Consider the following 16,343-nt stretch of genomic DNA (forward strand, 5'->3'; position numbering starts at 1 on the left):
CCTGACAGTATAAAATATTGCATTGTTTTATTTTAAAGCAATGGGGAAAGGAATAAGCTGCTGAAATAGAAAATTCAGCCTTACTTTCAGTTTATACTTGTATTGTTTTATCAAGTAAATATGTGTCAGAAAATAAAGCCTAATAAAAACATTTTACCCTTTCTTTATAAAAGAGTTTAAATGTTAGTCTCACACATGCTACAGTGCCTGCTTCATGCCCCACTGTAACCCATACAACAGGATTATCTATGTCCCAATAAAAAAGCAGTGTTTTTAATTTGTTAAAGGACCAGTCAACACTGCAGGTTACAATTATAAATGCATTCCTTATTAAAGATTATGTATTTCTAACTTTACCTTAGCCATTATAATTATGTATTTTCCTAAAACTAACGTTTTTCATTTTTTCCCAGTTTCCCTGTCCTCCTAAGTCATGTGGGTACGATCTCCGAATGAAAAATGCATATACGTATATGCATTTTTCATTCACTGCGCAGCCGCAACCGGAAGTGGTGACGTCACCGGCACATCGGCATTGCGCTTCTTTGGTGGAGCAGTGCACATAAAAGGATGTGCACTGTCCACCGAAGCAGAAGAGCGCCTGCGTGTCAGGAAGAGAAGACACAGTGCCTTCCTGTCTGCTGCGTGCTTGTCAATTTGGCAACAAGAGTGATTTCAGGAGTTACATGCATTTACCCATTCGTCTTTAATGTCTATGCATATTAATGCAGACCGTGGAGAGAACCAGCTGTTTGTGGCACCATCATGTGCATAAGGATCATGGGTTAGGAACTGGACACTCCTAATATTTTTAAAACATTAAAACTGTTCCTTTACATAGAAAGTAACAGTAAAGTTAATGCATTTGGATGGGCAGCTTGGAGAGTAAGAAAACGCAATATATAGGGGTTAAATATATAATCATGTTAGTTGAAACTATAATAAAAAATGCAGCAAGGAATAGAAAAAAAGAAAGTCTTCAGTTTTATTTTGCTAAAGTCACTGCCGTTGCATTATGTTATAACAAAAAAAGTTGCTATGGAGTTGCTTATTTAAAAAAGTTTATTGTTTAATTGTAGAGCTAATATATACACAGTAGATTGGTCATTAATAAGGTTGCCTGTTTACACTCATAAACAAGGATTATATGCATTGTGTATATGTAGTGTTAGATCATTTCTTAGTTTCTTTAAGTTGTTGTGCCTGGACAATTATAGACTTTGCTGTATGAATACAAATCCAGTTTTCAAATGTCCTGCATATAGGAAGCAGCATTATTTTTTAAATATTTGATTTATGTGCTCTTTAGTCCATTATATTTTATAAACGGAGTAAAGCTTCAATGCAAATTAATTAAAACTCCTGAGCTGCAAGTATGTTTGCATATATGTTATGTCTGTTCAGTCAGAGGATGCAGTATCTATTTTTATTTTTCTCTGTGTCTCCATTTATTTAAAGACTGCTGTTAACTTGTAATTCACAAATCAATTGAAAGCTGTTGAATTGTGTTTTTAATATGTGATGCTTTTATACAAGTTTATATTAATAAAAAGGAGATAATGAGTCATTTAAAAAATATATGTAATTATTGCAGTTAAATGATTTTTGGAAATAATGCCACTGTAAAGTTACTGGTTAAACACATAGTCAAAGGGAGACATTTAAAATTAAACTTTCATGATTGAGGTAGAGCATGCTAGTTTAATAGACTTTTCAAGTTATTTATATTTTGAGAATTAGCATCAACTGTTACTGGCCCCATGTCCGCAAATCAAATTAGCTTTTGAAAGGAACATGAAAGTCATAATTACATTTCCATCATTCAGATAGAAATTGCACACAAAAAATAAATAAATAAATAAAGTTTAATAAATAAACTTTCTATTTTACTTTTATTATTATGTACTTCATTCTTTTGGTATCCTTTGGTGTCCTTTGTTGAAGAGCATACCTAAGTGGGATGTGCACGTGCGTTTCTTGAACACCATATTGCAGCAGCTGTGTTGGCAGTATTGATAACTTGTCCTTTGTGTAAAACTTGTATGGTAAATTATTTCTATTTTTACAATACAGTAGTGAGTAGAGAAGAGATTGTGAATCATTCTAATTGCTTAGTAACTGGCACTGTGCCACAGAATTGTGTGAGTGTGTATGTGAGCAGAGTGTGTGTGGGTGTCAGTGAGCAGAGTATGTGTGCTTTATTCTCCAGGTAATCAATACATTTCCGATGAGCTGGTGCTTTAGTGCAGTGTTTCTCAACAATGGTCCTCAAGTACTCCCAACAGGCCAGGTTTTCATTATAGCTGAATCAGTGCACAGGTGAAGTAATCAGCTGATCAGTAACTCGGTGGTTACTAACTTGCTCTCACGCATCACCTGATTATGTCACCTGTGCACTGCTTCAGCTATCATTTAAACCTGCCCTGTTGGGTTATTTGCGGCCCTCTGTACATGTGTTTCTCCGGCGTATCATATCTAGTGCCTCACCAGCCTCTGACCTCACTGCACGTCACTGGTGTGTGTATATATATATATATATATATGTGTATATATATATATATATATATGTGTGTATATATATATATATATATATATATGTGTATATATATATGTGTGTATATATATATATATATATAATGGATGCTCCTACATCGATCAGTTGCACATAAATCTCCAATATACAATTAAATAGAAATAAAAAGTGAAAAAATAAAAACATTGAAACCTAAATTGTAGTAGAAATATAGTTTATTGAATAAATTACAAACATTCTATTTCTAAAGTACACACGTCCTCAGCAAAACCATAACATACTACTTTGCGATAACCAACATATATGTCTCTCTCTTGTAACTCATTCACAGGACATACGTTTATTATTTACCCCCTTTGCATGCAAGGCTTTGCCTGGGCAAGGTTTAGCTTTGAAAAGGCAGTAGGGTGCTTGTAAAGGATTTTGCACAGATAAAAATACCTTACATGCAAAGGTGGAAATAACAAATGGAAAATATCTCCATGAAATTGACTTCTAATTATTTTTTGCATACAGATATGCAACATGGTTAGCCTTGAAAAAAATATATGAACATTATAAATTTTAAAAGCAAGTAGGGTGCTTTCTAACATCATCTTTCTAATGGTGCAAAATGACATGCTGGGTAACAAAGGATTGTAATATACAAAAGAAAAGTACAAATGTATGTAGCAGGGTTAGCCTATAAAAGTATTTTGTATATTCCATCTCTTCTTGTATGCTAACCCTGTTAATATAAAATATACATTTATAAATAGATATGTAGCATGGGTAGCCTATAATTAAAACTAGGAATGATAATTATAAAATAAGTAATTGGAAGTGCAAAATTACACAGACTTAGTATAAAATGGGAACATTATAATTTTAAAAAAAAATTGAAATAATTTTTTATAGTGAAAATGTTCATGCAAGGGGAGCAAAATAAAAATGTATGCTGCAATTATGTGGGTGCACTAAAATATATAAGACAGAGAAGCACTATAATGTGGCACCAATCCAACTGACATGAAAGGGAACAGCTGCTGTTTAGCAGAGCTGCTGCCTTTCATGCTGTGCCTGCTTGTAATTTATAAAGACAATAGTGCACGTCTGAGGAGGGAGTCACGGGCACATGCAAGGGGGGGTGACGTGCACACTCCGGGGGCTCACGTGCACACTCACATGCACACAATGGGTGAAATAAAATGCAAATAGGCTAATCTTGGATTGGAAGATAAAATTTGTCACTCACAGTGAGCCCATCCTCCTCTAGGCGTGGGAGGTGGTCAAGCCTCAGAACAATTGGTAAAACAGACAGGAGAAAAGTAAGTTTTATAATAATTTTACTATCTAAGTTTTTATTTTGAATGCTCATATACATTATAAACTTAATCCTCTATGTGGCTATATATTTATTTTGGTTTTGGTTTTGTGTTTTGTGCTGTGTTGACTGGTCCTTTAAGTGCATGGTCACCCCAACTGGAAGAAAAAGCACTTACCTGCTCCACTGTCCGGCATGTAGACAGTTACAAGGAATGAGAGGACACAGTTCCTCACAGAGAGAAAAAGAAAGAACAGAGTAGCCAACTCTGACTTTCTTTACAAGTTCCTAACTGTTTTAAAGCCACCACTACCCGACTGCAAGGAATGACGTGGAATACCCCAAAACTTGATTGTAGATTAAATGAAAATTTTTCTTCAGACAATTAAACTTTACCTCCTCCATGCATCAAAGGCAAAGAGAATGACTGGGGGTTGTCGGTAAGGGAGTGATACTTAGCATTTTAACTGTGGTGCTCTTTGCCTCCTCCTGCTGGCCAAGAGTGATATTCCCAACAGTAATTACTGAAGCCATGGACTCACCTGATCTTAGGAAAGAATTATGATTTTTTTATTTTTTTATTTCAATACTTCCAAAATGTTCTCCCTGCTGTGTTCCTGTTGTGGTAAACAGTACAATGCAGACTCTGTATGCTGATGTAATGATGCATATAACCTGGGTTATCTGAGAACTGAGTGTATCAGGACCATAGTAGAATCTGCTCTGATGACTACTACAGCAAACCCAGAGCTGTGTTAAAGGTTTAAAGTCAACTAAGGGTGTGAGTCACAATCCAACCCCCCAACTGTGGAATAGTCACAGGAATTACTTTAATATGGAAGGGAGAACCTGCATAATGGAAATAAAATGGTCACAGGCAGACCTGATGCTGGTCAATGTTAGGCTTTACCTTTGCTAAACAAGCATTATATAGTTAATGCAGTTTTTACCAACATTCGTCACCTGTACAACAGCAAAACCCTGTACTTGAGTATGGTACTTATATTCTAGCGTTCCTTTTGTTGTAAATATACATTAATATCAAAATTAGTATATGAAATGCTCATTGCTAATACTCAAATACAATTAGAAAATAGCTTAAATTATGGCTAGATGAGTTATAAAAAACACTTATTTACAATAAAGGCAATTCATTTGGTGAACATGTTTAAATGGATTCAGACTGGGGATTTGAATTCAACACTTTAAATTCATTCTTCTTAAGCAAACACTTCAATCTTGCAGAAACGGTCTGTGATCTGTTCTAAAGTACTGTCATAGGGCTCCATGTACTAAGCCGTCAATTCATCCGTCATTGTAGACGCGGATAAACTCGCCGTTACTCGCCGCGGGCGAAATGGTGTCCGCTGTCGCTATGTACTAATATTCCCCCAATAAATAGACAAGTCTAGCCCGCCGCGAGCAGTTGCGGATTGTTGATAAATTTGACGCCTCGCTCGCCGCGACTAAGCTGATGTACTTAACTTTCAGTTGAATTGTCTGGCCAATTATTAACACGTGACATGCAAGGTGTCACAAACATCATAGTAGTCACGGGAATAGAATTTTGCTCCTATAAAAGTTCAACTTATCTAAACAACTTTATTATTGTTCAAAATTTTTTGAAGAGTGATAACAGAGCGTTATTTTTGTAATATTTATTTACAATTTGGATATGGCTTCATCTGGATCTGATAATATATAAATATTAATATAAAAATAATTATAAAGATTGACAACTATACAATACAAATTTAAAATATAGATTACTCTTTAATTACAGTCGACAAATTGGGCGCAATTTATGTACATGGAAATGAGAGACAAATTAGACGCCAGTTATGCTGTAAGTACAATGCTGATATTACTGCCTTTTATATATGTCTAGACTGGCGTCTAGATTGACTTTCCTATTGTTTTGTACCTTGCCCGCCACCTAAAAGGTGGCGAGGCAAAAATAACGAGGTGGGAGCGGAAATTGTAGCGAGCGGACAAATAGATTTTTTAGTACATTCGTTTTTGGCGAGTTGGTGGTCAAATGTGTCTAATTACAGTGAAAAATGGAGCGGTAGCGAGGTTTGGCGGATAAGTACGCTCGCAATTTTAAAGATGCGAGTTTTAACATAATTGACGGCTTTGTACATATCAGTTTGCGAATTTTGACGCGAGATTTGTTGCGGGTAGCTCGCTGACTGCTTAGTACATGGAGCCCATAGTGTAGGTAGTGCCGAATCATTACTAATGTATCAGTAGCAAATGGCCATTAGGCTGAAGGGCATCACAAGCATTCAGTCCTTCCCAGCAGAAACAGCCCCACTCCATCATAGATCCCCCTCTGTGCTTAGCTCTACCTGAGTAAACACCACATATAAACATGTCTATCCCAACGAAAGAGGGAATAGCCTTATTTTTCACTCCGCAATACCCTATTCCACTCTGTTGTAGTCCATGAATGACAGTTGTCATCTGGCATTCCCAACATAGTCACTTCCAAAGAAGTCTGACAGCTCTGCTAGAAACTCCCTATTACACTATTGCATACAGTACCCAACAAACCCCACACATGCTTGTCTGGTTAGGTAAATCCACATTTATTTGCAAGAGTGACGGTATCTAAATACTTTTGTCCACATAGTGTATTTAGTAAGCAGAGGAATTATTCTGTTCTGCTTATAAGATCACAAATGATCAGATCATCAAAAGCCTATATTAATTCTATTGGAAGGCATGCCAGTTAAAGTGAGATTACATGTTTATTTAAGCAAACAAAACCTAGAAAATACAAATTTAGTTTTTACCTCAGACATAATTAATTGCAACATTTGTTAAATGACTTAACAACACCAATGATGTTTCACATAACCATTTGAATCACGTTTCTAATATACAGTGGCTGGTTAAGGAAGTGCAGTAATGTTCCTGCAGAATGACGAGCTGTACTCATGAACATTATTTTAAATTAATACAAATTACATCAACAGAAATGTTATTTTGCATGAAAAAATTACATTATCATAGTATTACTAATATTGTGGTCAGTGGCGTCACTAGGGGGGGGGCGGGGGGGGGCGGGCCGCACCCGGGTGACACCCTGCAGGGGGTGACACCAAAAAAAAAAAAAAAAAATTTTTTTTTTTTTTTTTTAAATTTTATTGAAATTCAAAGAAATACAATGTTGAGATGCATAGATTATTTTATTAGAGGCTGGCATTTGTGAACATTAGTGGGACTGGGGAAGTTGTAAACACACAATTTTTTTGCCCCTTGAGCCAGTGCTGCAATTTCAGCAAATAGTTTTCCCGGCTGCTTTTGCTTGTTTGTACTTTGCTCCTCCCCTGCCCAATTTCACTATGAATGTTGTGGGTGTGCCGTGGGGCTTGCAAAGTTGCGCTGCTAGCCTAAACCTGCCTGCCTATCTGTGCTCACTGCTCAGTGACATGCGGCCCAGGGCTGTGCACTGACAGACTTGGAACAGAGTCAGAGAGCAGAATTTTCATAGTTTGCGTGCCTAAACCTTTTCTTCAGTGATTTATTTTAGAGTGCTCTGTTTATCTTTCATTTGATGTTCTGCTGAGCCAGGGAGCAGCTCTAGGCATGAGCTTCCTAATGAATGCAGTGCAGTTTACATATTTTGTATGTGTGTGTCTGAGTTTTTGTGTGTCTCAGTGTTTTTGTGTGTGTGTCTGAGTGTATTTCCGAGTGTTTGTGTGTGCATCTGAGTATGTTTTTAAGTGTGTCTGAGTGTTTGTATGTGTGTTTGCCTGTGTTTTTGTGTGTGTCTGCTTTCTGGGGGGGGGTGACACCATGACTTACCGCACCGGGTGACACCAACCCTAGTGACGCCACTGATTGTGGTACGTTCTTGTTGTTAGATAAAGAGGGACAATATAGACAGAGGAAAGTAAGTATCCTGCCTTTTTCATATTTGAGCCAATATATTCTATAAACACTATACAGTTCAAGATTTGTGAGTGACAACTTAAACATGCTCTATCTGAACCCTAGTCATTTTATTACAGACTGAATAAGTAAAGCCTGCACTCAATTCAGTCTTTATTGGCCCAGGGTGTTTCCAAGACTCTCTGGGTCTTATACTGTAATCACCCTTTATTAAAGGGACACTAAACCCAATTTTTTTCTTTCATGATTCTGATAGAGCATTAGATTTTAAGCACCTTTCTAATTCACTCCTATTATCAATTTTTCTTTGTTCTCATGCTATCTTGATTTGAAAAAGCAGTACTGTAAGCTTTAGAGCCGGACCATTTTTTTGTTCAGCACCTGGGTAGCACTTCCTTATTTGTGGCTAAATGTAGCAAACCAATCAGCAACCTCTACCAAGGTGCTGAACTAAAAATGGGCCGGCTCCTAACCTTTCATTACTGCTTTTTCAAATCAAGATAGCAAGAGAACAAAGAAAAAATGATAATAGGAGTAAATTAGAAAGTTGCTTAAAATTGCATGATCTATCTGAATCACGAAAGAAAAAATTTGGGGTTAGTATCCCTTTAAGTGAACATTTTCTTTTACCCCTCCAAACATTTATAGATAAATTGTTCCTTTATATGTTTGAAAAAGGGGTAATATCCCCTTGCTATGTATATATATCAAACCCAGTTGCATAGTCCCTAAGCATAGCGTAAGTCTTACCTTGTGTTTAGCAATATTACCCAATGATGTCCTTTTGGACTTCCCCCGATCTTTTGTGTCTGAATTCTGCAAAATGTAACACAATAAACGTATTTGAATAAATGTAATAAATATATTTAGCAATATGTTTCTTTTAACATTTTTTAAAGTATAATGAGATAAACAATCAATTTCTGATACATTAATGTATGGTTCACATATTGAAAACATAGCTGCTCTATAGCAATCAGCTAACCTGGTTATATAAAAATGGAAAAATATTTTAATATGGAAAAACTTCATAACCTTATGACCTTAAAGGGACAGTCAACACCAGAATTTTTGTTGTTTAAAAGGAAAGATAATCCCTTTATTACCCATTCCCCAGTTTTGCATAACCAACACTGTTATAGAAATACACTTTTTACTGCTGTGATTACCTTATATCTAAGCCTCTGCAAATTGCCCCCTTATTTCAGTTCTTTTGACAGACTTGCAGTTTAGCCAAGCAGTGCTAACTCCTAGGTAACTTCACGTGCATGAGCTCAATGTTCTCTATATGAAACACATGAACTAATGCCCTCTAGTGGTCAAATGCATTCAGATTAGAGGCAGTCTTCAAGGTCTAATAAATTAGCATATGAACCTCCTAGAATTAGCTTTAAACTAAGAATATCAAGAGAACAAAGCAAAATTGGTGATAAAAAGTAAATTGGAAAGTTGTTTAAAATTACATTCCCTATTTAAATCATGAAAGGTTTTTTTGGACTTGACTGTCCCTTTAAAGATGCCATTAATGCTGACCTAAATATATTATAGTGAATTATACAAATTAAACCACCAATACATGGATAAATACATTTATAATCTAAAATTTCGGCATTTAGGCATTTCAACTTTTTTTTTTTTAAATATGAATTTTTCAGTGAAATGTCACTGTATTTCAGATATAAAAGAAAAAAAGATAATCACAAGAATAAAATGTAGATTGACAAACTATTCATGAAAAGGAACATGGTTATCTATAATCATTTAATTATGGGCAAAGGTAAAATGTAAACAGCGAATATTCCATTTTTTTTCTTAGGACAATGCTTTAAACATAAGCTAATGTGCCAATAGCACTAAAAGCCAAACAAATAATGCAGAGACAGATGCTGTCTTTATCAAGCCATCTGCATTGTACTGCAACAAGGCTCCCTCAGGACATTTAGTCAAAAGCTGAAATCATTTATTTACAAGGCCAATACAAAATCATTTAAAGGGACACAAGTCAAAGTAAACTTTTATGATTCAGATAGAGCAGCAGTTTTAAATACATTTTCCAATTTACTTTTATTATCAAATTTTGCACAGTCTTTTAATATTCACATTTTCTGGGGAGCAAAATCCTACTGAGCATGTGCACAAGCTTACAGGGTATACAGTATCTCACTAAAGTGAGTACACCCCTCACAGTTTTGTAAATATTTTATAATATCTTTTCATGTAACAATACTGAAGAAATTACACTTTGCTACAATGTAAAGTAGTGAGTGTACAACCTGTATAACAGTGTAAATTCGCTGTTCCCTCAAAATAACTCAACACACAGCCATTAACGTCTAAACTGATGGCAACAAAAGTGAGTACACACCTAAGTGGAAATGTCCAAATTGGGCCCACAGTGTCAATATATTGTGTGACCACCATTATTTTCCAGCACTGCCCTAACCCTCTTGGGCATGGAGTTTACCATAGTTTCACAGGTTGCCACTGAAGTTCTCTTCCTCTCCTCCATGACGACATCACAGAGCTGGTGGATGTTAGAGACCTTGTGCTCCCCTACCTTCCATTTGAGGATGGGCCACAGATGCTCAATAAGGTTTAGGTCTGGAGACATGATTGGCCAGTCAATCACCTTTACTCTCAGCTTCTTTAGCAAGGCAGTAGTTGTCTTGGGGGGGTGTTTGGGGTCGTTATCATGTTGGTATACTGCCCTGCGGCCCAGTCTCCAAAGGGAGCAGATCATGCTCTGCTTCAATATGTCATAGTACATGTTGGCATTCATGGTTCTCTCAATGAAATGTAGATCCCCAGTGCAGGCAGCACTCATGCAGGCCCAGACCATGACACTCCCACAACCATGCTTAACTGTAGGCAAGACACACTTGTCTTTGTTCTCCTCGCCTGGTTGTGCCACACAAGCTTGACACCATCTGAACCAAATAAGTTTATCTTGATCTCATCGGACCACAGGACATGGTTCCAGTAATCCATGTCCTTAGTCTGCTTGTCTTCAGCAAACTGTTTGCGGGCTTTCTTGTGCATCATCTTTAGAAGAGGCTTCCTTCTGGGACGACAGCCATGCAGACCAATTTGATGCAGTGTGCGGTGTATGGTCTAAGCACTGACAGACTGCCCCCCCCATCCCTTCAACCTCTGCAGCAATGCTGGCAACACTCATATGTATATTTCCCAAAGACAACCTCTGGATATGACGCTGAGCACGTGCACTCAACTTCTTTGGTCGACTATGGCGAGGCCTGTTCTGAGTGGAACCTGTCCTGTGAAACCGCTGTATGGTCTTGCCCACTTTTCTGCAGCTGAGTTTCAGGGTCTTGGCAATCTTCTTATAGCCTAGGCTAGCTTTATGTAGAGCAACAATTCTTTTTTTCAGATCCTCAGAGAGTTCTTTGCCATGAGGTGCCATGTTGAACTTCCTGTGACCAGTATGAGAGAGTGTGAGAGTGATGACACCAAATTTAACACACCTGCTCCCCATTCACACCTGAGACCTTGTAACACTAACGAGTTACATGACACCAGGGAGGGAAAATGGCTAATTGGGCCCAATTTGGACATTTCCACTTATGGGTGTACTCACTTTTGTTGCCAACGGTTTAGACATTATTGGCTGTGTGTTGAGTTATTTTAAGGGGACAGCAAATTTACACTGTTATACAGGCTGTACACTCACTATTTTACATTGTAGCAAAGTGTCATTTCTTTAGTGTTGTCACATGAAAAGATGTAATAAAATATTTACAAAAATGTGAGGGGTGTACTCACTTTTGTGAGATACTGTACGTATACTAGTCTGTGATTGGCTGATGGCTGCCACATCATACAGGGGGCTGGAAAATGGAAGTGTGAGTATAAGAAGATTGTGCAAAATTTGATAATGGAAGTAAATTAGAAAGTGTCTTAACACTGCTGCTCTTTCTGAAGCATAAAAGTTAATTTTGACTTGAGTGTCCCTTTAAATGCATCACAAAATAAAAATAATAAATACAAATAAAAAAATGAAACCAGTTGAATATTTCCTTCAACATTATTAAAATCTACAGTAAGCACTGTATTTTCTGATGAGTACAGTTAAAATACATTTTATATATGCATGGAATATATCAACAGCTACACATTGCATAGCAAAATATATGTATAAACATTAAAGTCAGTGCATATAGGTAGGTTGGAAACATTTCTTTGGTATATAACTAGATGCACTTTTTTATTATTATTATTATTTTTCTTATTCAATTCAATTGGAACTAATTTTGTCCGAAATGTGCTCATTATCATTAACTAAATAAACTAATGAACAAATTAAAAAATCCTTCATTAGTTTATTTAGTTTCTCCTATCTGTTAAATAGAGAAACTAAATGAACTAATGAACACATTTTGTATTCGATCATTAGTTCTTTATAGGAATATAATTAATTCAAATTTGTTATTTTGTTTATTACCTTTATTACCGATTACCCTGTTTTGCATAAGCAACACTGTTATATTAATATACTTTTTACCTTTGTGATTAGCTTGTATCTAAGCCTCTGCAGACTGCCCCTTCTCTCAGTGCTTTTTACAAACTTGCATCTTAACCAGATAAAGTTAAAATTAAAGTTTCATGTTTCAGACTGGGCATGAAATCTTTTATTTTTTATTATTATTTGTATTATTGAGGACATACTTAAGAAAACAAAATATACAGGTAGACAGAATAATTGTCTTATCAAAATTGCAAAGATCAAAAGGTTGCCCATAGAGTCAAGATTAAGGGCCAGATTACAAGTGGAGTGCAAAATATTGCATTAGCTAAAGGGATATTTGTGCTCCACTTTGTAATACCAGCGCACGTAAATGTGCTCTGGTATTACAGGTGAGTTGCAATGCAAAAGCGAACTTGCGGTCACATTGCACAGAAGCATTGCGCTCACGAGAGAGCTCTTACATAGGCGTGCAGCGAAGGGGTAAGTCACACAGTTATGGGCAGCAAATATAAATATACAAATATGGTATACAAATATATACATTTTTTTTGTTAATATGTGTATATACAAATATTAACACATAAATATATATGTATATAAGCATATACATATATATTTACAGGGAACACACAGTTAATGTCTATAAATGTCTATAAAGCAGTGGGCACCACCATATTGTAACTTAGATGACCTATTTTGCTGAGGCCAATTGGGAATAGTTATAAATGCCTTACTAGAGTGTTCAACCAATGACTGTGTGGAATATAGCTGTGTCTGCACTTCCATGTTTAACATAAATTGGAAAGCCCACAATATTCAGAATCAAATTACAGGAAAGGATAACAAATGAATAAAGTATATTTCAAAGTTGTTTTACTAAATGTAATTAATCAATGTCTATTAATATCTTCAAGTGTTTAATTTCCCTTTATAGAAGCCTTTAACATAGAAATGTATCACATTATTTTTTAAAAGGCAGATTACTACTATTCAAGTAATGGTCTTTATGTCCTAATAGCTGTTAAGCAATTGCCATAATAAAACGAATCACCTGCCAGTAACCCTAACCTCTTTGTATTTAATAAAGTAAAATGCTGGTCGCACCTGCACAGCATTGCAAAAATAAGTCAAACTTTTTTTGTTCACCGGGGGCCAACTTGACGGATCCTCCCCAGACTTATACTATATCCAAAGTCAAAAATGAAGTTGCACTTCAGAATATTTAGGCAAAAAGTGAGAAACTGTATTAAAGCTTAAAGGGACAATGAACCCAATTTTTTTCTTTCATGATTCAGATAGATAGATAGCATGACATTTTAAGCAACTTTCTATTTTACTCCTTTTACCATTTTATCAATTTTATCAATTTTTCTTCATTCTCTTGCTATCTTTATTTTAAAAGCAAGAATGTGATGCATAGGAGCCGGCCCATTTTAGGTTTAGCACCATAGATAGCGCTTGCTTATTGGAGGTTTACATCTACCCACCAATAAGCAAGCCATACCCAGGTTCTCAACCAAAAATGGGCCGGCTCCTATGCATCACATTCCTACTTTTTAAATAAAGATAGCAAGAGAACAAAGAAAATTTGATAATAGGACTAAATTAGAAAGTTGCTTAAAATTGCATGCTCTATCCCTTTAATCCTTTTGTTTAATAATTAGTATCAGGGCTTATAGATCCTTTCGGCTAGATTACGAGTTGTGCGTTAGGCTTAAAAAGCAGCGTTGGCCGGTCCTAACGCTGCTTTTTAACGCCCGCTGGTATTATGAGTCTTGCAGGTACAGGTGTACCGCTCACTTTTTTGGCCTGACTTGGAAATACCGCAAATCCACTTACGTAAATTGCGTATCTTCTTTTTTCAATGGGACTTGCTTAGCGCCGGTATTACGAGTCTGACTAAAAATGAGCGGAAGACCCTCTACTGTCAAGAATGGTACCGCATTTTAAAGTCAGTAGTTAAGAGTTTTACACTACAATGCCATAGCATAAAACTCTTAACTAAAGTTCTAAAAAGTACACTAACACCCATAAACTACCTATTAACCCCTATAAACCAAGGCCCCCCACATCGCAAAAACTAAAATAAAATCTGTAACCCCTAATCTGCCGAATAAATATATTAACCCTTAAACCGCTGCCCTCCCGCATCGCAAACACTAGTTATATATGATTAACCCCTAATCTGCCGTCCCTAACATCGGCGCCACTATATTAAAGTTATTAACCCCTAAATCTAAGTCTATCCCTAACCCTAACACCCCCTAACTTAAATATAATTTAAATAAATCTAAATAAAAATAACTATCATTAACTAGATTATTCCTATTTAAAACTAAATACCTACCTATAAAATAAACCCTAAGCTAGCTACAATATAACTAATAGTTACATTGTAGCTAGTTTAGGGTTTATTTTTATTTTACAGGCAAGTTTGTATTTATTTTAACTAGGTAGAATAGTCATTAAATAGTTATTAACCTAGCTAAAATAAAGACAAATTTACCTGTAAAATAAAACCTAACCTAAATTACACTAACACCTAACACTACACTATAATTAAATGAATCCCTAAATTAAATACAATTAAATAAAATTAGCTAAAGTACAAAAAAAACAAAACACTAAATTACAGAAAATAATAAACAAATTACAAGATTTTTAAGCTAATTACAACTAATGTAATCCCTCTAACAAAATAAAAAGCCCCCCCAAAATAAAAAAAGCCCTACCCTACACAAAATTACAAATAGCCCTTAAAAGGGCCTTTTGCTGGGCATTGCCTCAAAGTAATCAGCTCTTTTACCTGTAAAAAAAATTACAACCCCCCCCAACATTAAAACCCACCACCCACACAACCAACCCTACTCTAAAACCCACCCAATACCCCCTTAAAAAAACCTAATACTAACCCCTTGAAGATCACCTTACCGGGAGAAGTCTTCATCCAACCGGGCCGAAGTCCTCTACGAAGCCGGGAGAAGTCTTCATCCAAGCCGGGCGAAGTAGTTCTCCAGACGGGCAGAAGTCTTCATCCAGACGGCATCTTCTATCTTTATCCATTCGGCGCAGAGCGGGTCCATCTTCAAGACATCCGGCACGGAGCATCCTCTTCCAACGAAGTCAAGGCCGGTGCAAGGATTTTTGTCTACACAGTCGAAGATGCATTTTGACGCCCCCCCCCCCCATCCCCACCCAAAAAAAGCAAACATATATTATACATACCAATGTTATACATACCAATGGCAATCACTTTCATTATTAGTACCTAAATTACTATTTAAATTATGCCTACGAAAATAAATATAATAGAGCAAAAAAAAATGTGAACATTTTTTTGTTGCACTATTGCTTGAGCTTCAGTAACTTGTTTAGGAGATTGGTCTAACTTGGCAGTTCCAAAACTGTGGTAAATTTGGTTAATTTTTGACAACTGTTGATAAATGTTTTTTCCATTATCTATTACCAGGAAAAATCATGAGCATGAAATGCTAAACTGGGAAAATCAGGAATTAAATATTTTTATAGCTTATATACGAATTTGTTCAATATAAGTCCTGTGTAGCCTCTGAATAAGGAATTTACAGAAATATCCCCATAGTGCACAGTGATTAACCCCCATACTGACATGTAGATCTCTGCTTAACCCTTTTCCTGAAACACAGGTCCACAGAGTGCTAATTCATTTAATTCCTGATATACAGTCACACAGCATAGATAAACTACTTGCACAATATATGATCCACGAAGCAGTGATTAACCCCCTCCGTGATAAACTGACCTGCAGAGCAGTTATTAAGGCAAACCCACAGAAAAGTAATAAACCCTTTCCCTTATAAAACATTTACAGAGCAGTGATTAACCCATTCCCTGACCCACACAGTGATAATTAGCTTCTTGATACTGCTGAAAGTGACCTACATAATAAAAGGGCCACCCATTCCCAAATAAACAGACCAGCTATACGCTAGTGAACAAAGATTTAATTTCCTGACAAATGCTAGTAAAAAACAAAGCACAAATACAAATGTTTCTTATAATACATGGGCGACAGCAGCATACAGACAATGATAATATGCAATAGACACTTGACATAAAGTATGTCCCTATTGCATGTTACATCA

At 36.2% G+C, this 16,343-nt stretch overlaps 1 protein-coding gene across 1 annotated transcript in view; it reads right to left on the reverse strand.

The window, feature by feature from the left end:
- The window catches only part of PLCH1 (phospholipase C eta 1), a 458,827-nt gene that overhangs the window by 94,966 nt on the left and 347,518 nt on the right, over positions 1–16,343 (reverse strand). The window contains exon 13 of the mRNA XM_053710072.1: positions 8,487–8,552. Coding sequence (XP_053566047.1) covers positions 8,487–8,552 — 66 coding nt within the window. The remainder of the gene's footprint in view (positions 1–8,486; positions 8,553–16,343) is intronic.

This window comes from Bombina bombina, chromosome 4 (assembly GCF_027579735.1).
Source record: "Bombina bombina isolate aBomBom1 chromosome 4, aBomBom1.pri, whole genome shotgun sequence".
In the NCBI taxonomy this organism is placed as follows: domain Eukaryota; kingdom Metazoa; phylum Chordata; class Amphibia; order Anura; family Bombinatoridae; genus Bombina; species Bombina bombina.